The 20,966-nt window shown below is 53.7% G+C and overlaps 1 protein-coding gene across 1 annotated transcript in view; it reads left to right on the forward strand.

Moving 5' to 3' along the window:
• The window catches only part of IGF2BP1 (insulin like growth factor 2 mRNA binding protein 1), a 34,252-nt gene extending 13,298 nt beyond the window's left edge, over window positions 1-20,954 (forward strand). The window contains exons 3-15 of the mRNA XM_026864608.1: window positions 12,946-12,994; window positions 13,502-13,553; window positions 14,375-14,438; window positions 16,153-16,434; window positions 17,167-17,301; window positions 17,555-17,677; window positions 18,170-18,305; window positions 18,785-18,907; window positions 19,216-19,332; window positions 19,501-19,575; window positions 19,886-20,017; window positions 20,204-20,317; window positions 20,699-20,954. Coding sequence (XP_026720409.1) covers window positions 12,946-12,994; window positions 13,502-13,553; window positions 14,375-14,438; window positions 16,153-16,434; window positions 17,167-17,301; window positions 17,555-17,677; window positions 18,170-18,305; window positions 18,785-18,907; window positions 19,216-19,332; window positions 19,501-19,575; window positions 19,886-20,017; window positions 20,204-20,317; window positions 20,699-20,791 — 1,495 coding nt within the window. The 3' untranslated portion in view covers window positions 20,792-20,954. The remainder of the gene's footprint in view (window positions 1-12,945; window positions 12,995-13,501; window positions 13,554-14,374; window positions 14,439-16,152; window positions 16,435-17,166; window positions 17,302-17,554; window positions 17,678-18,169; window positions 18,306-18,784; window positions 18,908-19,215; window positions 19,333-19,500; window positions 19,576-19,885; window positions 20,018-20,203; window positions 20,318-20,698) is intronic.
• Window positions 20,955-20,966: the final 12 nt, after the last annotated feature.

Raw genomic sequence — 20,966 nt, forward strand, 5'->3', positions numbered from 1 at the left:
AAAAAAAAAAAAAAAAAAAAAAGGGCTCTCGGGGCCAGATTTTCACCCACAATTGGAGCCAGATTTTTCCAACTCGCATTTAAGCGTCTAAATAAAAGCTCCGTTTTCAGAAGCGATTAGCGCCTGATGTGCTGAGCACTTTTGAAAAATCTTGACTGTCGGGATTCCTTCTTATTTCTTGAGATTTGGATCCGCCAGCTCACACCCGGGAGGTTTCAGCAGTTACTTGCCCCCCTCCAGGTCCTGCCCCTTCGCCCCCACGATGCCACAGAGGCGGCTGCTGCCCCCAAGGAGGGGCTGATGCTGTGGGGTGCAGGCTGGCAGGTCCAGGGGAGTTACTTGTCCCCCGACTCTCTACCTCTTGACAGCGTTGAGAGCTGTTGTGTTCAGCGCTCGTGGCGAAAGGTTTGTCAAACTAATTGAGAGTTTGGGGAGCGAGCGTGGACAAGGGGTCGGGAGCTGTGGGTGAGGTGCAGAGTAACGGGCACAGAGCGGCTGCACGGGGAGGTGGGGACGGGGCGATGCCTGCGATGCTCCCTTCTCCCTCCTAGCTCTACGTTTATTTTCTCCAGCGTTTATCACCAAAGCGCTGGCTTTGCTTAAACTCCCGTGCGATTCAAAGCTGCGCGTTCAGGCTTTGTTGTTGCGCGCAGAGAACTGCGTGCGGTTGTTCGATATCTGTATCAGGGTATCACAAGAAATCACCTGCGAGGTGGTGGGAAATGCTGCATCCTCGACAGCTCTGCCGGATAACCAGGACTATCAATCTTATCCCCATTATTCCTTCGTTATTACTGGTCACGTCCAAGCAGACTCGATCACCCGAGCGAGCAGTCAGGGGTGTATATACACACACACACACACACACACGTGTATGTGTCGGTGTAGATGTTTTTCTTTGCCGCAAGGACACTCACATGTGCTTTTGTGATCTCTTGTGGCTCAAGGCTCCGGCGTAAAAAAATATTTCCAAACAAATCGATCAAATGAGCAAAGACAAAAAGAAAATGGTGATCTCTCTAAGGAAGAAGAGCTTGTGGCTGCCTGTAGGCTTTTACGGAGTTGTTTGTTGGGGTGTAATTTCACGAGAAGCCAAGAACCTCGTATAAATGTTGTGCTTTTAGGCTCGGATTCACGAGGCTCTTAAGGACGTGCTTTTAAACAGGGAAGCCATCCTTTTGAAGTTAATGGGGCTGCTTGGATGGTAAAATTGAGGCATGTGCTGAATTTGAGCCTAAATATACAACTTTATATGAACTTTATATAGTCATTGTTTAGCGTTCAGTTACAGCTGAACTAATAACGCAACAAATTTCTCTGACATCCGTAGCCTCTTCTCGCTCGTGGCGGAGATGCAAAGCGGCTGTGACTTCTATGTGTGATCTGTATTGGGGGAAGAGAACGTTTGTGACTTTTTTAAAAACTCAAGAATCAAGAGCTTCCCCCCTTGCGAGCTTTTTTCCACCCTGTGATACCGTTCCTTACTGGCTGCACACCCCTGCATGCCTGGCGTGAATATTTTGCCCAGCACAAATTTTATATTTAGTTTCCCCAAATACTTGTGCATGCGACTTTGAAAGCTACTTTCTGCCGCTGTTTGTGCCAGCGAAAATTGGCGATGTGAATGTTTACGGAAGGCAGACAGGACAGAGGGCACGGACGTGTCTGAAGAGAATTCACTTCGGAAAAAATCCAGATCAGGTACTCACACAGCTTCGTGCTGGATTTGCCTTGAATTTATTCGGTGTGTGTTTGTCGGGTTGGCTTTTCGTGTTGCCGGTGCCAAAGCGGTGGTGGGCTTTAAATGGCTTTGCTTTGGCACTGCTGTTGACTTTGTGACGAGGTGAACAGCAGTGGAGTAGAAAAGCCCCATCTTTGCTGTTTTCGACCTCCTGCCCTGTCCTACCTGAGCCTCAACCTTTTATCCTCTTATTCATGACCCCCTTCCTAAACAAACCCAACCCCAAACTAGCAAATGTAGGATGTCTTCCCTAGTCCGGAAACTTTGCATCTCCTCTGCTGCTGGTCCAGCTCTGGTGGGACGAAGGAAGCAGTTGGGGGGGGGTTAACCCTCTCCTGAGCCCGAGTCGATACCTGAGGAGGAGCACGACTGCGTCCGCGCAGGTTCTGGGGGTGCCACCGGGCCCCCAGAGGGTGATTTCTGTGAGCTGTGTGTGCGAAACCTTGATTTCTCATTTTCCGATGAAAATGCTAGGTCGTGTTTTCTTAGAAGCGTTTTGCTTTGCCCTTATCTCCTTTCTCAAGAGGAAATGTAAGAGAAAAGCTTCAACCAGATTTGGTGAAGAACTTGGTTCTTCTAGTGCAGATTTGTCCTGGAAACGAAGAAGAAGAAAAAGCCTCACTTTTTAATCTCGGTTAGTTTTTTGTCTTTCCCTGAGACGGAAGAACGGAAGCATTTTGATTTCACTCGCAGTTGTCGGTGGAAAATACAGTTGTAACCCAGCTGGGGCTCAGGCGCAGCCCCGGCTGCGACACCAAACCTGCCACAGATCCACGTGTCGCCTGGACCTGCCAGTGCTGGTGCCAGGGCTGGGAAGGGCTTTGGGAGCTCCTACCTGTAATCTGGGCTGGGATTTATGCCTGACACGAGGAGGACAAGGGTGCTGCTCCCAGCTCTGAAACCCCTCCCTGCCACCTCCCCACCCAAAACTGGGAGGACTGGCAGGTCTGAGTTACGGCATCACGGGTTTTAACTTGAGTTTTGGCAAAAGGGTCTCCACCCTTGAATTAAATTCAGCAGATAGTATAATCCATGTTGTAACTCCTGAATTCTCCCTCTGTGAGTCTGCTTTGATCTCGGAGGGCTTGTCTGTGTGCAATCGCTGCACTGGTTCAACCTGATCTGGCTTAAAGCAGACTCGGTGCCACAGGCACAGAGGTCAGCATGGAGACTCTCTTATATCGATTTTTGATCCGGGCTTATCTGACCAATCTGTACCTGCCAGGCGTGCGGGTTTCTGTGTCGCTGTGCCCCTCTCCAGCACCGTAACATCTCACAGAGCAGCCCTCAAAGCCACCGGTCCCTTGCGCTGCCTCTTCAGCTGCCTCCTCCTCCCGACACAGACCTCGATCAGAAAAACCCTCAGAAGTCACAAGCCGTTTTGTTTCCTCTTCCTTTCTCGTGCTGCCACTGGCATGTGCTTGTGCATCTGAAGTTCTTGGGGCCCCGAATCCTTGCAGCTCCCCTCGGTTTTAACGAATCCCTCCTCCTTTCCCCCGCTTGAGGTGCTCTGTGCCCGCGGGCTTTTGTAAGATCTCCAGTAAGAGAATGTCCAGGGAGAATGAAAATAGAGACTAAAAAGAGGTTCCTGGCCACTGGCTGTAGGCAAAAATTATATGAAACATAGCTGAGTGCCACCTGTCAATCACCCTGGTAATGATGGTTGATTCTTAAGAAACTAGAGCGGTCTAAGACGCACCTGAGAGCATGTGCTGGCGGGGTTTGGGGTTCCCGCTGATGCCGACTGCGTGGGACCTGCGTGAAGCTTCTCTTGGCTGTTTTGCAAAGCCTGAACCCATCTCAGAGCATCCCTGACCCTGTAGCACCGGCAGAGCCACTGGAAACCAGTTAGAAATGCGAGCGGGGTGCTGGAGGAGGGCAGAGGTGCCCTCTCGTGGCAAGGAGAAGTGGGTGAGAGGTTCCCGGGTGGCACCCAACTGCCTGCTGGAACCCCATTCCCAGCACCCTAATGGGGGCAGCGACGGAGGGCGGGAGGTCGGCGGGGCCGTGCCGTGGGTTTCCCACCATCCGAGCTTTGATTTGGTGCGTTGTTGGGCTTGGGGGAGGATGGCAGGAGACGTGGTGGGGCTGTCGTAGCTCCCTCGGGCAGGTGGCTGAGCGAGAATCCCCACTTGGGACCTTTTCGATTCGAAGTCAGCCTCGGTGGGTGAAGGGAGGTGCCTCTGAAAGGGGCAGAATGTGGAATATGCTTCGTCTCGTGTGTGATTTTATTCGTTTTTTTCTGTCGGCATGGGGGATGGAGGGGAGCTAACGGCCCTGCAGGCTTGGCAGTGCTCCCTTCAACCCCCTGAGGAGGCAGAGATGACACTGCGTGCTCCCTTACCCACCTACCTCAGAGCTTCTCGTTCTGTGCTCTGAAGTGATGATCTCAGAAGTGGTTTGAGGACCACAGGTAAAAGACGGGGCGAGGAACAAGCCCCTCTTCTGCCACCCTTCCGCGTGTAATGGTCTGCAAGAAAATTTACCTTTAAACACCACGTTGTTGCTGTGTTCATAGTCCAGGCAGTGCCAGCGCAGGGGTCAGCTGGTTGCAGTCAGTTTGAGAATTGAAGTTTTAGGTTTTTCTTAAGGGATGGAAAAATCCCGCAACGCGTCTTGCTGGCTGCTGGGTTGCCAGTGGGACTGGGCTGCCCCGTAGCTGGGAGGGAACTGGTGTGTTATCCGCCACCCACTTGTCAGAGGCAGCGTGTCCTACTGAGGCTTGGGGTTGGGTTGAACCCACCGAATTTAGCTGGGCTTGGCTTTGGGGCATGTTCAGATCATCAGAAAGAGCCTTTCAATACATGGCAACCCGCCAGCAAATTAGAATGGAAAGATAATGCAAAATGGATGCATTGTATAAAACTCATCCATCTTTCCTCTCTATTACTTACTGTTACACTTGTCCTGTCCGCAGATACTTGATGTATTGACTTTGGGCGAGGACTAACTGCAGAGGTCTGCGGGATGACTAGAGTCTTCCTCAGGACGAGCTGAGGATAAGGGATTTTGAGCCTTTTTTTTTTTTTTTGGAGATTTTTTGCATCTTTTGAAGCACCGAGGTATTGGCTTCTCGCAGAGGTCGGCGCTTGGCTGGGTGGATGTGGTGTGTGCTTCATGCCGGCACTATCTACGTGGGGAAAATAAGGAGTGGAAAGGTAGCACAGCAGTTTAATAGAGGAGAGAATATAAGATAAAGCAATTTTTCTGGCTCTGGGCATCGATCAGTCCCTTCCCTCTGCACCCCAGATGCAGCAGCTCTTCTAAAACCAGGAGGCGAGTTCTCCAAGGCTTTCAAAGGAATGCTCGTGGACAACTCATTCTTGGCAGCTTCCTGAAAAAAAAAATCTCATCAATTATTAGGTGGTGATTCTCTGTGTACAAAGCGGTTCCGAAAAAAGAGCTAATGGGGAGAAACCAATTAGACAGATTTATTAGCCCAAGATCAAATTCTGGTTGCTGAGATGATTGATGGAAAGGATTAATCACGCCGTGCTTGCTTGCCAGCGATAACTCCGGGCCGAGGCGAGCGGGTCTGTATGAGGCTCTTGCGTGGATGATGTCTCCGAAATCCCGTGGCCTCTTTGCTTCTGTGTCCCCCCAACTGCAAGAAGCCAAATGTCTTTGTTGGCTTGGCCTGATCTCCTCAGGAGGGGCCCTCTTGGATCGTTTCTCTTCAAGGGGTGAGCCCGTTTTTTTTTTTTCTCTCCGCTTTTCTTTCTTCTACTGCTGCCTTAATCTTGTCATTATATATATATTTGCATATTTCTGTCTCAGCCTCCTCTTCCTTTTATTCCACCCCCAAATCTCTTTCCTGTCAGCCACCCTGCAGCTCTGGCTTTGCCGTTGCACACGCCGCTGGGACTCTCCTCTCCTGCCTTGGCCAAGTCCTCCCGTGAACAGCAGCCGCCGGCCACGGAGGCTTTTCACTGCTCTGTGATTCCAAGGAAGATGTTTCTTTGTGAAGATTTAGGATGTGAGGGCAAGGGGTTGGAAGGAAGGAGGGTGACAGCTCAAAATAACACCAGATGCCTTTAGAAGGAAGGCTCTTGGAGTTTAAGAGTTTGTTGCCCTGATGACGTTAAGTTGAGGAGGTGCTTTGGAGGCAGGGGGGTGGTTCTGTGGGAGACCTTTGCTTTTTCTTTATAGGAGATGGAGAGAAGTCATTGTTTAAATCCGGTGTTTCCTGAGCAGGCTGCAAGCTGGGTCCCTTTTCAGGACGAGGAAAGGGTTGCTCTTTTCTTCTCCCGTTCCATTCCTGCTGGATCCTGCTCAACTGTAGCACATTTGGGGGCTTTTTCATTGGGTTCTACCACTTTTTTTTTTTTTTCTTTCTCTGTGGGGCTGTGTGACCTGCCCCATATCACAGCCCAGGTCGTAGCCCAAATCTACCTCGATCAGCAGCTTCAGCGGTGAAGCCAGGCTTTGGGCAAGAGGCACAAGAGGGGTACAGGGGGCCTGGGCAGTGCTGCAGTGGGGGGGCCCAGGGATGGGAAGTGGCGTGGCCAGGAGAGGGCAGTGATGACCTTAACTCCGGCAGAAAAATTCAATTCTCTAAAAAACGCCCTTAATTCAGGGCTCACCCCCAAACCTTTAGGAAATGCTAGCCCAGATCTGTGTTTTTTTTAATGTATATGCTCCAATTGAATATTTTTGATGTCAGACATTACAGCATTAACGCTCAAAACAAATGCAGTGCCTCCAAATCTCAGAGCTCTGGTTTTCGGCTCTTTGGAAACTTAAGGGGAAGACTTTTCCATGGTTGTTCCCCATTCCCACATTGAGGTTTTTCTTCCAAACCACGAAGACTCTGAAAGTTCAACCTGGACCTGCTGCCCTTCTGTAAGAAGCTGGGTCAGGAGGTCTGGATTCAGGCAAAAATTCAAATATCTGTCTTTGCTTAAGTGTGATTCAAACCTTAGTAATGCTGCATTTGAGGAGGGAATTAGGATTGCTGGCCTTGCTCGAGCATCGCCCGGTGAATTTGGTGTGTGGGATTTATTTTTTTTCCTTGCCTTTCCAGTGTGTGAGTGCTTCCAGCAAGGACCTCGCGTGCCTGGTCCTGCTGGGAAGTCCGCACGTCGGTGGGTTTAGTAGGACACCAACCAGCTGGTGTGTGGAGAAGCTGAGACCCGTGCTGGCTTGGAGGGCAACGCAAAAGGTGGCAGATCCCAGGTGAAGTGGAGGCAGGTCCCGTTTGAGCAGCCCAGTGGTGAAGGGTCGTGCTTGGAGGTGTAGGGATCTGCTTGGGCTTCCAGCAGGTACCACCTCTTTTTTTTTTTTTTTTTTTTGGGTTTAGGGATAATATTCCTGCTTCACCGAGATGCCAGCAAATGGAAAGCCTATCAATTTATAAGGGAAAAGCAAGTAATTTCTGCTACAACTTTTCTCGTGAGTCCCCCTGGCAACGTTTGTGTCTTAGCAACCACATTTTCCTATTTAAAAATGTTTAAAACATTAAAAAACAACAACAACAACACATTAAGCACAGGATTAAGTGCTTTCCTGAATCAAAGCCTAACTAGATAAATGAAATGCTGTTAATTGAATCAGGGATGCACTGTGTTTTCAGCCCCCCAATTTGCATAACATTTGCATTTGATTGAAAAGCCATCATTAATGTTGTTCACTTCTAGTAGGTCCCCCCCATGTCTCTGGCTTTGGTCATCCTCCTCCTGTCCTGAGGAGCTGCATAAATGGTTTCAGTAGGAGATGATGGCCAGGATGGGGTCGGTGCTTGCAGTCAGGGAGAGCCCGGAGCTTGGCTGTACGCTGCCATCAGTGCTTGGTCCCTCAGCGTCTCGGTGCCTTTAGTCACCTCTGCTTTGAGAAATACGTGGTGGGGGGACAGAGAAGGTCCGGGAGGTGTTGGGTGTAAGGGAGATGCTGTAGCCAGCATCCCACAGAAAGTGTGTCTGGTATGTGTGCAGCTCCGGGTGTTCGCAGAGCTCTTGCTGATACCCCAGTGCGGGGTGACGGGGGTGCAGAGGACCAGCAGCTCCTGCCACCGTGCTTGGGCTTGGCCTTTGCTCTAGCAGACGTTCACTAAATCAGCCCCTTGCTTTGGGGCTAAAGAGAAATCAAGTTGTCAGGACAAAACCTGGACTAGGTGGGGAAGAGGATGGAAATCCACGGAGATGGCTGCGCCGTGGGGCTGTTTCGCTCGGGGTGGTAACTCCTGTGCAGGGTTGGGTTTTTTTTTTTTTGTTACTCCCTAAAGATGAACCTTGTAGAGAGCATCGTGCTCTGGTAATGCAGGTGGTTGTGAGTGTCCGTTACCTGCAGTCTCAGGGAACGTTGTTTGGGGCTAAATGCTCGAAGACAGTAGTTGGAGCGACCTGAGCATCCTGCACCCTCTGCGCCCGCCACATCGATCCCTCCCGTTGCCTCCGTCCTGCCAGAGCTGGTGATGCTCGGGGTCACATTTTTGAGAACGGTCAGTGTGAGGTCAATGCTTGGACTAAATGATCTTCGAGTTCTTTTCCGACCTAGATAATTCAATGAAATCCTGGTGGCAAAATAACCCCAGGCTGTCAGCGAGCGCCTGCCTGCGCCGTGAGGCTCCGTGTGCCGCGGGGCAGGGGAAGGAGGCGCATCTGTGGGGCGCAATGGGGAGATGCAGATTTATTTTTTTTTTATCCCAAGCTCTGCTGTCGGCCTGCTCAGCGGCTGTGGGTGCAGCGATGCTCCTCTCCGAACGTCTCTCCAGCTTTCCGTGCTGGGGGAGAGCAGCTCTTGTCTCAGCTGGGACCCGTGGCCAAAACTTTATTGGGAGGAGGCGACAGCAAGTCTCGCCGGGGAGGCAGGGGTGCGCTCGTGCTGGTGATGCGGTGAGGACTGGCTCTGCTTCCCCAAAGTATCACCTTGAAAACGCCACGTGGGGCTCGTGCAAAACCCTCGAGTGAGGCCGGGCTGCGCCGGTGCTGCTTTGCCGTCGTCTCCGGCTCGCAGCGTCCAGTCCCAGCCTCCCGCTGGCCCCCGGCCAGGCTGCCTGCTCCTAACTAGCTAGTGCCCCTTTCTTGGGTCCCTGCCACCGCCGCCACCGTGCCAGTCCACTCCAGGGAATTACCAGCAGATTCTTAATTAAGCGGGAGGCTCTGGCCACCCTCTCAAAGGCGATCTCTGGGGATGCGTCCAGGGGTGAGCGGAGGCGGATGCCTGGCGGCTGAATCTGCGTTTGGATATTTCCCCGTTGGATTTAAAAATTAAAAACCAACACGCCCCCCCCCCAGCTCAACCCAATTTGGATTTCTTAATGGTGATTCTGCCTCCCTGGGTGATCAGGGTTTTCTGCCAAGGTTGCTGACGGTACCAATCCGTTCGTGCTGCCGACGTGCCGTGGACACCTGAGGGTGCCCAGCTCCCAGGATGCGGTTGCCGACGTGACACCGAGCGCTGGGAGGGCCCTGGGTGTGTGAGGGACACACAATGGTTTCCAGCTGGCTCCGGGGCCGTCAGAGACCAGCAGTGAGGATTTTCTGAATGAACAAGGCTTTCCTTTGCTGCTGCTTTGTCCCATTTCAGCTCCCTTTCTCCCCCTCTGGAGAAGAGGTTCCTTCTGGTGCACTTTGGGTTTGACCCACACGATGGGCACAGCACGAGAGGGCAGGATGGTACCTGGATACTGCAGCATCCTCCGTGGCACTCTGTCTCTTTGCTTTTCCCCACAGTGAAGTTTAACCTGTTGGTGTGTTGAGCTCTTTAAAGAGTTGAAAGAAAACCTGAGGAAAGCCTTTAGTGGAGCAGATCTTGGTGCTTCCACTGCTCGGGGTAGTAAGGGGCTGACTCAAGATGCTCATCTGTGGTGTGGGTCCCATTGCAGCCCCTCGTTACAGTCCAGTTGCATCAGGATGGGTGGTTTTTTTACCCCAGTGGGTGTCTTTTTTTTTTTTTTTTTCCCCAGTGAGCCCAACCCACGGCTGGGGAGGGTTTACTGAGAGGGTCAAGAGATTTCAAAGGTCTTGCTTTGCCTCCTGGTTCTGCAGGAGAGCCAGCAGATCTGCACGGGGCTGCTGGGCACGTTGGCAGGTTTTTGAGGGCTGAAGGAGGGATGCAGCGAGATGCTAAAATCCCGTTACCACAAATAGCACCGACGGAGCAGGAGGAGGGCGACGCCAGGATCCATCCTTGGGACTCACGATTCCTCTCCCCTTACAGCCCTGCAGCTGTTCGCCCTCCTCTCTCCACCCCCATTTTTAAAAAATTTTTTAATTTTTTTTCTCTTTAAATAAAAAAAAACCCCTAACAACACGTGGGCAGAAACCATCCCGCTTTACAAATAGACATTTATTTTTTTTTTACCAGGTCGAGCGATCAGTCCGCTCCGGCTCACCCCAAGGATCTGGGAGGCTCCTGCCTTTGCCATGAGCTGAGCAGCATCCCTGAGAGGTGTTGCCTTCTCCCGCAGGCTGGAAATGTTGGGGCTGGTCCGTGGCTCCTGCCCGCCCGAGGAGCACGAGTGCCGGTCCTGGCTGGCAGCCGAGGTCGGGCGAGCGGAGGTTGTGAGAGCCCTTCAGCGGCGCGGGAGGGAGGAGCTCCTGCCTTTGGCACATCGTGAATAAAAAGCCGGGGAATCGCCGTCTCACGGAGTTATTTATTTGGAGTAAAGCTCCGCTCGGCGTGGAGGTGGGAGCGGGCAGAACCGGGCTGTGGCATTCGGTGGCGCGAAGAAGTGGCGTTTTGCGATGAGGATTTCAATACAGCAGGACCTGCTTTGAGCAAAGCAAATAGTGGGGTTTATTTATTCATGACTTCCTCTGTAATTCTAACCACAGCCGGTGCCGAGCGCTGGGATGGAGCCGGATTCGAGCAGGGGCTGCTCGTCGGAGGGGGAGGTTTCCCCTCGCCGCGGAGCCAGACCTCACCGAAGGGGGATGGATGCGGCCCCGATTCCACCCTCCTCGGGGCAGGATGGGCACCCAGGGAGATGGGCCGGGAGTCAAGTATTCGGGATGCCGGGATTCTGTGGGGTCCTGCTGCGTTCTGTGCAGCTCACCTGGCTGGGCGGATAAAAGATCCGTCGCTCGCTCCGAGCGCGGCCTCGCGGGGATTTAATATCCATCAGCGATGGAGGCTGTTAGGAGCAGCAAATAATCCAAGTGGCCTGGTCGCGATGGGAGGAATTACCGGTTAATTAACATATTAATAAAAGCACAGTGGCCCCAGTGAGGCGCAGAGGAGCCCCTCACCTTTCCCGGTGTGGATGCAGGTGATGCTTTGCCTGGGCAGACGCTCCAGCGAGCTCAGAAAAGGAGATCCAATTTTATTTTTTTTTTTTTTTTAGGGGCAGAAAATTAGATGCCACCAGTAGAATTACGGTGTGAGGACATAAATGGCTCTTTTCTCTCCATAGCACATTTGATGCTGGTCACGTATGTGCAGAACACATGCTCTGCCCGTGCAGATGCTTGTAGCTATCCGGACAAGTTTCCGTGGCAGGGGTGGGTGGTGGGAGACCTATGGGGTTTCCTCTGTCACTTCAAATCCTTTTGACCCTCCCTGGGCTGTGACATTCTTCGCATTCTGAATTTCTTAATCTCTCTCCCATTCGCTTTGGGATGCGGATTAGCGTGTAAACGAGAGATCTGGTTTCAGAGCGTGGCCTCCCCCCGACTTCGCTTCCTGCAGCCCCCCGCGACACGCTACGATTTTAAGGGTTTGGGTGGGTTTTATTTTTCCCCATCCACCCGGTTTGCATCTGTATCAGTGACAACATTTGGTGTTTCGGAGCATTCCTGGTGGCTGAGCTGGCAGGAATGCTGAAACTCGTATTCTTTGTGCTTGATTTTGTCTTTTAGAAGGGAGAGACACCCCAGATCTGGCGGTTCCGTCCCTCCGGTCTGGATCTTTGGGAAATCTTTGGTGACTTTGGGAAACATCAGTTCTGGTTTTGTTTGAAACAACTGACTCAGCCAGCCCTTTCAGGGATTTTGATGTGTGTGGGTTTGCGTCGGCAGCACGGATCAGAGGGTATGCTCGAGGCAGCTGCTTTTACCTCACGGGATGAAGGGGCTGAGGAGGAATCCTTACCTGTGTGGCTAAATCATACCCATGGCTTTGGGCCATTTCATGCTGAGACGATTTCTTCTCATTGACAAATGAGCTGAGCCACCTTCTGAAGTTGTGTAATTAGAAGATAAGGATCTGGAACCTCATTTTCTCTCTTTTTTCTGGATTATTTCATGCGTTCATAAATAGTTTGAATTTGAAGCCCAGGTGTGAGAGTATTTACCTGATATAGTGCTGCCAGTGCTGAGCTGCCTGCCATGGTCATGGCATTTATCTCGCTTTTCTTTAGGCATCTTAAAATTCAGAGGTTTTGGTTATTCCTGGAAAACAGAAGCCAAGAGGAGGGGGACCAGCCATCCGTGGGGGGGTTGGCACTGTTCGCATCTGGGCTGCACACGCAAAGCTGCATCTTTCAAAGCTTTGGGTACCCAAAGGGGTTATTGCCTTTAGGTGGGGGTTCTTGGGGGGTCCGGCGACACGTTGGGGTGCTGACAGCCGTGGCGCCGTGGCTACACGCCGGTGCCTGAGCCACCGGACGAGCCCATGGCTGCTCTCAGCTGTCCGCAGCAGCTGCAGGGCGAGGGGTGGGGGGACAGCACCCCTGGGGCAAATTTGGCATCGGAATGAAAAAAAAAAAAAAGAGTTTCTATTTTGGGAAAAGTGAGGTTAGGAAAAGCCAAAAAAACGTGAGCAGAGAAGCGGTCAAACCATCTCGGGTGGTGGAGCCAGGATGCCCATGCCTTGATCTCCCCGGTTAAAATCCAGGCGGGTTTTGGGACGCGGCAGTGATGCTCCAGCGGGTCCCGCCAGCGGTTGGGGACATCCCAAGGGTCGTCTCTTCGTGCCTCCGGCGCAGGAGGGCAGGTTACATGAGCACACAGCTCCCTTTCTGCTTTCTAATCCTTTTATTTAATCTGGAAAAAAATCTCTGCCTTTCCAGCCATGCCCGCGTTAGGGCTCCAGCCAGTGCCAAAGGGTCGGGGGGGATTTTTTACATCTTGTTCTCGCTGAAGTTTCCAGTGTAAATCCAACGCCGACCGGGCTGGGTGTAATTAGCCAGAAACCATCAGAAACCCCAGTAGCATATGGAAACGCAAAGCTTGATTAGATACATCAACGTGCAACAGTTCAACGCAAGATAACCACGTTTCGGACACCGAATCTGCTTTTTTTAAATCACTTTTTATTTATTTCAGGAGCCGGAAAATTCAAATCCGAAACATCCCGCCCCAGCTGCGATGGGAGGTAAGAGGAGCAAGTGGAGAAGTGATTTAAGGACTAATTCCCCCCCGCCAGGTTTCCGTACTTGGGATTAAAATTGATTTATCCTTTCCTTTGTTGTTAATTGGGTCTAATTATACGAGACCTTTGCATCCGCGTAGCTTATTCCTCTTCCATTACAGGAGTAAATGGAAGTGGTAGAAGCAATGTAAGCTACACCAACAAGAATCCCCATTAATAACAGGGTCGTATGATTTATCTATTGTATAAGGAACAAAATGGATCCTTTCTTCCCACCGACTGCTGGGACTTTTCTCTGAATTTTTTTTTTTTTTTGCCCCCCCCCCAACCTCCCCAAGCTGGCTCCGAGGCTTCTTGGTCCAGCATCCTGGGGCAGGCAGGAGCTTCCTTCATCTAATTGCTTGTGAAATCTTAATGACTAGAAAGCTGTCTTTATTGATTGATTGTATTTCCCTGGTCTGTCCTGACGTTCCCAGTGTAAAGCAGGTTTTTTTTTCCTTCCTTTCCCAGGTTCTGGATGGTTTGCTGGCCCAGTATGGCACCGTAGAAAACTGCGAGCAAGGTAGAACTGAAAAATAAGATGCCAACTTGCTGTTATTTAAGATATTTTCTGCCCCAACTATTTTTGGGGGGGAGGAGGGTAAGGACAGGCACACGGTTTTCCTTTGTCAGCAGAAGCTGCGGCTAAAGATGTCAAGAGGTCTCAGCCTGATTGCTGGGGCTTTTTTATTATGATTATTATTTTTTTTTTTTTTTCTCTATTGCTAAAAGACGAGTCCAGTGTGGTGACTTTGGGCAGCACACATGGGCGTCCCTGCATCGGGTGCCGGGTTGGCGTCGTTCCCACCTCACCTGTGGGTCCCCCCCAGCAGCTACTTGGGGGAAAGGTGCTGGATGCTCTCCCGAGGCGGGCCAGGGACTATCTGTCTCCACTCAGCAGATTTTATCTCGGCCTCTAATGGCAATCAGTTGAGACAGGAGGTTTAATATTGCCCTCGGGATGTTTAATGAGAGTAGAGTTACCATAACCCTCCTAGAAATGGAAAAGAGGGCTCGGAGGAGCTCCCGGGGCTGTCCCCAGGCTCCGGCGAGGGATGGCAGGGTGGAGATGGCTTTGGTGGCTTTGCTGCAGAGCGCAGTGACATATTGGCATCCTTTAAATAAAGCAGGAGGGTCTGTGCTGCCCAGGGTGAAGCCCAGCATGGCCTGAGCCCTCGGACACTCTTCTTCCTCGCAGGAGTAAAACGTTTGCAAATCCCTGAGGAGCTCTGAAGGGAACTCATCCAAGCGGGGATTTGTCTGAGAGGGTCTTTCAGCTTTTCAGGGGGCCTTGGTGTGAGGAATTCACGCTGCTTTCCTAATTTCTGCCTCTCTTGCTTGCAGTGAACACGGACAGCGAGACGGCCGTTGTCAACGTCACCTACGCCAACCGGGAGCAGACCAGGCAGTAAGTGCCCCGTGGTCCCCCAGGAGCTCGGGCTGCCCTCCCTGCTGCGGCTCCATCCCCTTTTCCCGCTTACAGAAAACAGTATTTCCAACGCTGGGAGTCAGCTTACCCCAGAATTCCTAAGTTTTGGCTAAAATGCAACAAATCTTTGAGGACGTGCTCCCCAAGTTCTGATTTCTTTTTTCCTTCGCCTTCAGGTGGGCGTCCAAGTTTTTGGGCTTTGCTGTGCAGTTCGGGGAGTAAAACCAGAACGTAACGTAATTTCCTTGAGCAAAAAAGCGCTCGAGGAGAAGCAGAGATTTTTCTTGTACCTACATGATTTCAGGAGTTGCGTCTCCAGAAAAGTAATAACGAGACCAACTATCGTAGGAGCTGGGAGGTGTTGGGCAGCAAGTGTCCCCCCTGGCTGGTGGCTGTGTCACTGGGACACTTGCAGCTCCTTTCCCCCACCCAGCTGGGGAAAGTCAGACTTTGCACTAAATGCAAATGGAAAATTAATGGGGCGTTCACCTCGCTTTATTTTGCTTTCCTTTTGCCCCGATGAGGGACTCTGGAAAGGGAGGGGATCAGCGCTGTCCTCGGAGGGCAGCCTGGAGGAGCTCAGGGGTTGATGGATAGGTTTTTAATCCAGGAATGTTTCTGTCACCGAGGCGGCCACGTCTCAAATGTGGCCACAGCGGCCGCGCCACCGTCCCCGGGGACGTCGCCTGTGGTCACTCTGCCAAAGCGCCGGCTTCCAAACGGCCTTCCGGCCGATAATGCTTCAGCTGTCAAACCCAAATTTGCTGTGGTTGCGTGCGTGGAACCGCTGTTTGGTTTTACTTTCCGTAGTAACACGGGGCAGGGTCTGGCTGTGGAGCCCAGCAAGAGGAAGGCTCCCGGTTTGCCCTCCTATCCCTCGTCCATCCACACCAGCCCTGCACTTTACACCCCGTGAGGGGAAATATTTTGAGTTTCTTTCACCGGGAAGCCCCCAGCAAAAGAATTTTGTGCAGTTTAGTTTTGCTGTCAGATCTGCAAGCCTTCTCTGCTTTTTCCTCCTCCGGGGACGCGTGTGCTTCATCCAGCGTCTCCCTCTTAGTCCCTTCGTGTCCTGCAGCGATGGGGCTGCGAGCAGGGAAACTCTCTGTTCAGCCAGTTTTAGGGGTTTGGTTGGTTGGGGTTTTTTGTGTTTTTTTTTTTTTTTTTTTTTTTTTTTTTTTTTTTTTTTTTTTTTCAAGAGTTGAGTCACTGACCACTTTCTGGAGAGCTGCAGTTTGGGTTGTCTCCGTAGGAAGCCGGGGAGGTTTGAAGGAGCTGCAGAGCGCAGTGGCCAAAGCCGTCGCTTTGCTCTTGCTGCCAGCCCCATCTATCGACAGCTTTCAGCTCTTGCAGTCCCCGAAGTCCTGCTGGGAGAGGGATTTGAGCGATCAGACAAAAAATCATAAGGTGGAGGAGACTTGGGAATCGCTCCCTGCACAAACCTGTCCTTGCTCTGGTTGCTCGGAAAGTTTCCCCTTAAAATACTTCGGCTCATCCAGGCTGGTTGGAAAGTCCTGCCAGGTCCCTGTGGCATCACTGACATCTCCTTTCCTTGGTCCCGGTGCTTCCTCTCTGGGCGTTACGCCAGGGAGGGCTTGGCCCGTTTTGGGTTGAGCTAATTCTGATGTGCTGCCACTTGGCGAGGGAGCGTGACGGGAGGGACCCCGCACCCTGACCCCTTCTCCCCTTCCAGAGCCATCATGAAGCTGAACGGGCACCAGCTGGAGAACCACGCGCTGAAGGTCTCCTACATCCCCGACGAGCAGTCCCTGCCAGGGCCGGAGAACGGGCGGCGGGGCGGCTTCGGGGCGCGCGGCGCCCCCAGGCAGGGCTCCCCCGTCACCGCGGGGGCACCGGTCAAGCAGCAGCCGGTGGATATCCCACTCCGCCTCCTGGTGCCCACCCAGTACGTGGGTGCCATCATTGGCAAGGAAGGGGCCACCATCAGGAACATCACCAAACAGACGCAGTCCAAGTGAGTCCGTTCTCCCACGAGCCGGTTTGCACCTTGCCCGGGGGTCTGCAGTGATCTACCAGGCTGGATTTTTTTTTTTTTTTTTTTTTTTTTTTTTTTTTTTTTTTTTCCGGAGAACAGGCTATTTGAGGCCCCTCTGGCTCTCCTGCCGTGCGGGGCAGTGTGTCCAAGAGCCACCTTCCCATGCCCTGCCCCAGCCAGGCTTTCTTGGCTGCAATTCCCCCCCATGTCTCCCTTTGCTGGGGCTGTCCTGGCTGGGATGGGACCTGGGCAGGTGCACGGGGAAGGTCGGTGCTTCAGCTGGTCTCATTTAACATGAGCTTGTTGAGCTTCACCTGCCTGCTCTTGCATTTGGCCCCCCAGTTTGTGTTGGCTACAGCTCTTGTCCCCCAAGGAAGGCTTTATCTGAGACGTGGAGTGATGGACAGCCCATCCCATCCCCCAGGCACGTGCTTGTTCCACCACTTAATCACTCCTGTTGCTTAAAATAAATAGATGCTGACGCCTTATTTGGATTTCTGTGATTTGAGCTTCTAGCCGCTGCGTCCACATCGAGTATCAAGCCCAGAATTAACTCCCCTTGCCTTCCCTGGGTGCATATAACCTTACAGCTGAGTGTGAGCTCCAGGTGGTTTGTGGGGAGTGGAGCAGCCGGCGCTGACGCTGCTGGGAAGCTGCAGAGCTCCTCCTCCCCGCCCCCCCACCACCCCAACACCCATCCCGTGCTTGCAGGATCGACGTGCACCGGAAAGAAAACGCGGGAGCTGCAGAAAAAGCCATCAGCATCCACTCCACCCCCGAGGGCTGCTCCGCCGCCTGCAAGATGATTTTGGAGATCATGCAGAAGGAGGCGAAGGACACCAAGACGTAAGGGTCCCCCCTGCCTTTCTGCGCGCGTTTAACCCAGGCGTGGCTCTCGGCTGGGTTCTGGTACCACCCCAACACCTGGAGCCAGGTGATGCTCCTGTGTGTGCAGGAGCTTCGGTTTGGGGGTCCCAGGGGCTCTAAGCAAGGGGACTTGAGCTTCCCCCATCCCTCTGTACCAAATCCCTCCTCTTCTGGCTGCAGTAATCCTTCATGTTGGTTTTTCCCACCCCCCCACCTCTTTTCCTCTCTCAAGAGCTGACGAAGTGCCTCTGAAAATCTTGGCCCATAACAACTTTGTGGGGCGCCTGATCGGCAAAGAAGGGCGAAACTTGAAGAAAGTGGAGCAGGACACGGAGACAAAAATCACCATCTCGTCGTAAGGCTCCTCGCTGCCTTTGGGGAAACCAGGGCAGACCTTCAGCCCAGGGCAGATGGGGAGGATGAGGAGGAAACGGGTGATGTGATGAGAGTGGGCAGAGATGCTTCTCTGTCAGCTGGGAAGCCAGCCTGTGGCATGGGTGCTTTACTCCCCAGATTGAAAAATCTTGGCTTTATGTTTTCTGTATTCCTCTCCCCATCCCTTTGGTGTTCCCGCCCTGTCCCTTCAGGGCTGCAGAGCTCAGAACTGGCTGGCTTGACGGCTGGGACGGGGGTTTTACACTTAAGCCCTGTTTTTAGGGAAGGCAGAGTGGACTTCCCAGTGCAAACCATGATACCTGCTCTGACTGGGACCAGACAGTCCCAGCATACGGTGGCAGTAGCACCCAGCGTCCCTGGCACCCCAAGAGCACCCATCAGAAGGACTGGAGAACCTGGCGTAGCACTGGGCAGGGCAGGGTCTCGGTGCTGACCCTGGCTGTCCCCTCAGCTTGCAGGACCTGACTCTCTACAACCCCGAAAGGACCATCACGGTGAAGGGCTCCATCGAGAACTGCTGCAAAGCGGAGCAGGAGATCATGAAGAAAGTGCGGGAAGCCTACGAGAACGACGTGGCCGCCATGAGTGTGAGTGGAATCTGGTCCTGCCCTGCATCTCGGCTGATGGGAGCTCTCTAGGAGGGTTGTTCAGTCTGGAGCAGAGGAGGCTGAGGGGAGACCTCCTGGCCCTCTGCAACTCCCTGCCAGGAGGGGGCAGAGAGGGGGGATGAGTCTCTGGAGCCAAGGCCCCAGCGCCAGGCCCCGAGGGAATGGCCTCAAGCTGCCCAGGGCAGGGTCAGGCTGGCTCTGAGGAAGGATTTCTGTGCAGAAGGGGCTGTTGGGCGTTGGAATGGGCTGCCCAGGGCAGGGGGGAGTCCCCGGGATCCCTGGAGGGGTTGAAGAGTCGGGCTGAGCCAGCGCTGAGGGATCTGGGGGAGTTGGGAAGGGTCAGGGTGAGGGTCATGGTTGGGCTGGAGGAGCTGCAGGGGCTTTTCCAACCCGGATGATTCCGGGATTCTGTGACGCCCTGATAAAAACAATGAGCATTTCTTTCCTCTTGCCCTTAGTTACAATCTCACCTCATCCCTGGCCTTAACCTGGCTGCCGTTGGCCTCTTCCCTGCCTCCTCCAACGCGGTACCTCCTCCGCCCAGCAGCGTCTCCGGGGCTGCGCCATACAGCTCCTTCATGGTAGGTGAACACCAGGCAGCTCAAACTCCTCCTGCTTCCAGCTTGGGGATCTCCCCTGCCTGGAGAAGACCCTGGTGATGGTCGGGGTGGTGCCTCCAGCATCCCCCGCTGCCAGCAGGCAGGTCGGGTCCAGCGTGGGGGCAAGATCTGGTCTTGGAAACTCAGCGGAGAAAGCTGTTCAGACCCTGCAGAGGGTCTGGTGGTGGCTCAGCCCTGCACCCTTGGGAGAGGTGTGGGCATCAGTTGAGAGGGGACATGGAGCCTTGATCCGCGTGGTGACGCCCTGAACGGTGACACTGTACCCGCAGCCTCCGGAGCAGGAGACGGTGCACGTCTTCATCCCCGCGCAGGCGGTCGGCGCCATCATCGGCAAGAAGGGGCAGCACATCAAGCAGCTCTCCCGGTTCGCAAGTGCCTCTATCAAGGTAGAGTTGTCCCGGCGATGACACCCCCCCCGTACTCTTCCAGCACCTCCCTGAGCCTGGAGGGGGGGCCCTTTCTGGCTGCAGCAAAAGCCCAGGTGCTCAGGCTGGGGGCCCAGTCCTACGGCGCTCCCCCCGCTACAGCCACCACCATCTCTCTCCCCGCTCCAGATCGCTCCTCCGGAGACGCCGGACTCCAAAGTGCGCATGGTCGTCATCACGGGCCCCCCGGAAGCTCAGTTCAAGGTTCCCCCTGCGCTGCCCTCGCCGCGGGGGGATTTGGGGAGTCCCCCTCTGCCACCCCGTGGAGCCGGGGAGGGAGGAGCGCGGCGGTTGAGCCCAATTTTGAGCCCTTCAGTTTGTGGCTGGGTTAAGCCGGCAGCAGCTCTCCCAGGGGCTGAGCTGGTTTGAAATCCTGAGGAACTGGGATTGCCTGGGATGCTGGCGGGGGGGGAGAACATCCCCCCCCCGCCCCGAGCTGGCTGCCACGGGTGGGGACACAGCGGGGAAAGGCATCTCGGGTGGCGTCTGACTCCGTGCTCCGTCCCCTCGGCAGGCACAAGGCAGGATTTACGGGAAGCTGAAGGAGGAAAACTTCTTTGGACCGAAGGAAGAAGTGAAGCTGGAGACACACATCCGCGTCCCCGCCTCGGCCGCGGGCAGGGTCATCGGCAAAGGGGGCAAAACCGTAAGGAAAAGCGGCGTTGGATGGGGGTGGGAGCACCTGGGGGGGACACGCTCCCCCTCCCTGGGGGGGTGGCTGCTTCGTGGCGGTGCCTGGGGACCCCCCAGGGACAGATTTCCCGGGGGACTGGCTGGGCTTTCCCGAGGGGCTCGTCCCTCCCGCGGGGTGATCTCGGCCTCTTCCCCGCAGGTCAACGAGCTGCAGAACCTGACGGCAGCCGAGGTGGTGGTGCCGCGGGACCAGACCCCCGACGAGAACGAGCAGGTCATTGTCAAGATCATCGGGCACTTCTACGCCAGCCAGGTACGGCCCCGGCGGCTCCTGCGCTAAACACTAGTGGATTCTCTCATGGCTTGTACGGGGTTGTGCCCACCGTGCGTCTCCTCCTGTGAAAGTTTGGGGTTTTTTTTCCACGCCTGGCTGGTGGTGGTTGCAGAAGTGGGTGACGGTGAGCCGTGCCTTTTTGCCCTGGGTAACGGTGGGGGGGAAGCAGGAAGAGGCATGGCAGAGTGTGACCTCCCGAACCCAACTTCTGGAGGAAACGCCACTCAAACGAGAGCAGGAAGGGATTTCCAGGAGCCAGTTCTCTCCAGCATCTTTCACACAACGTGCAAAGCTGTTTCCCTCACCCCAGGGTCTGTCGTCCCCCCCCCAGCTCTCCTCTCTTGCTCTTCTCATCCGCAGATGGCTCAGCGCAAGATCCGAGACATCCTGGCCCAGGTGAAGCAGCAGCACCAGAAGGGACAGAGCGGCCAGACGCAAGCGCGGAGGAAATAAAGAGCAGCACCAACACCAACGTGAAAAGCGGAACAAGCCAATGCCGGGCTTAAGAGTGGCTGGGAATCAGTTACCGTAGACAGATGCTAATTTTTTTTCATTAACCGATCGAGATTAAAAAGCAGTTTGATTGGCTTCCGAGGTAGATGGCTAGGGTTTAAAAAAAAAAAAAAAA

This window comes from Athene cunicularia (genome assembly GCF_003259725.1).
Source record: "Athene cunicularia isolate RWA chromosome 27 unlocalized genomic scaffold, athCun1 chr27_part1, whole genome shotgun sequence".
Classification (NCBI taxonomy): Eukaryota; Metazoa; Chordata; class Aves; order Strigiformes; family Strigidae; genus Athene; species Athene cunicularia.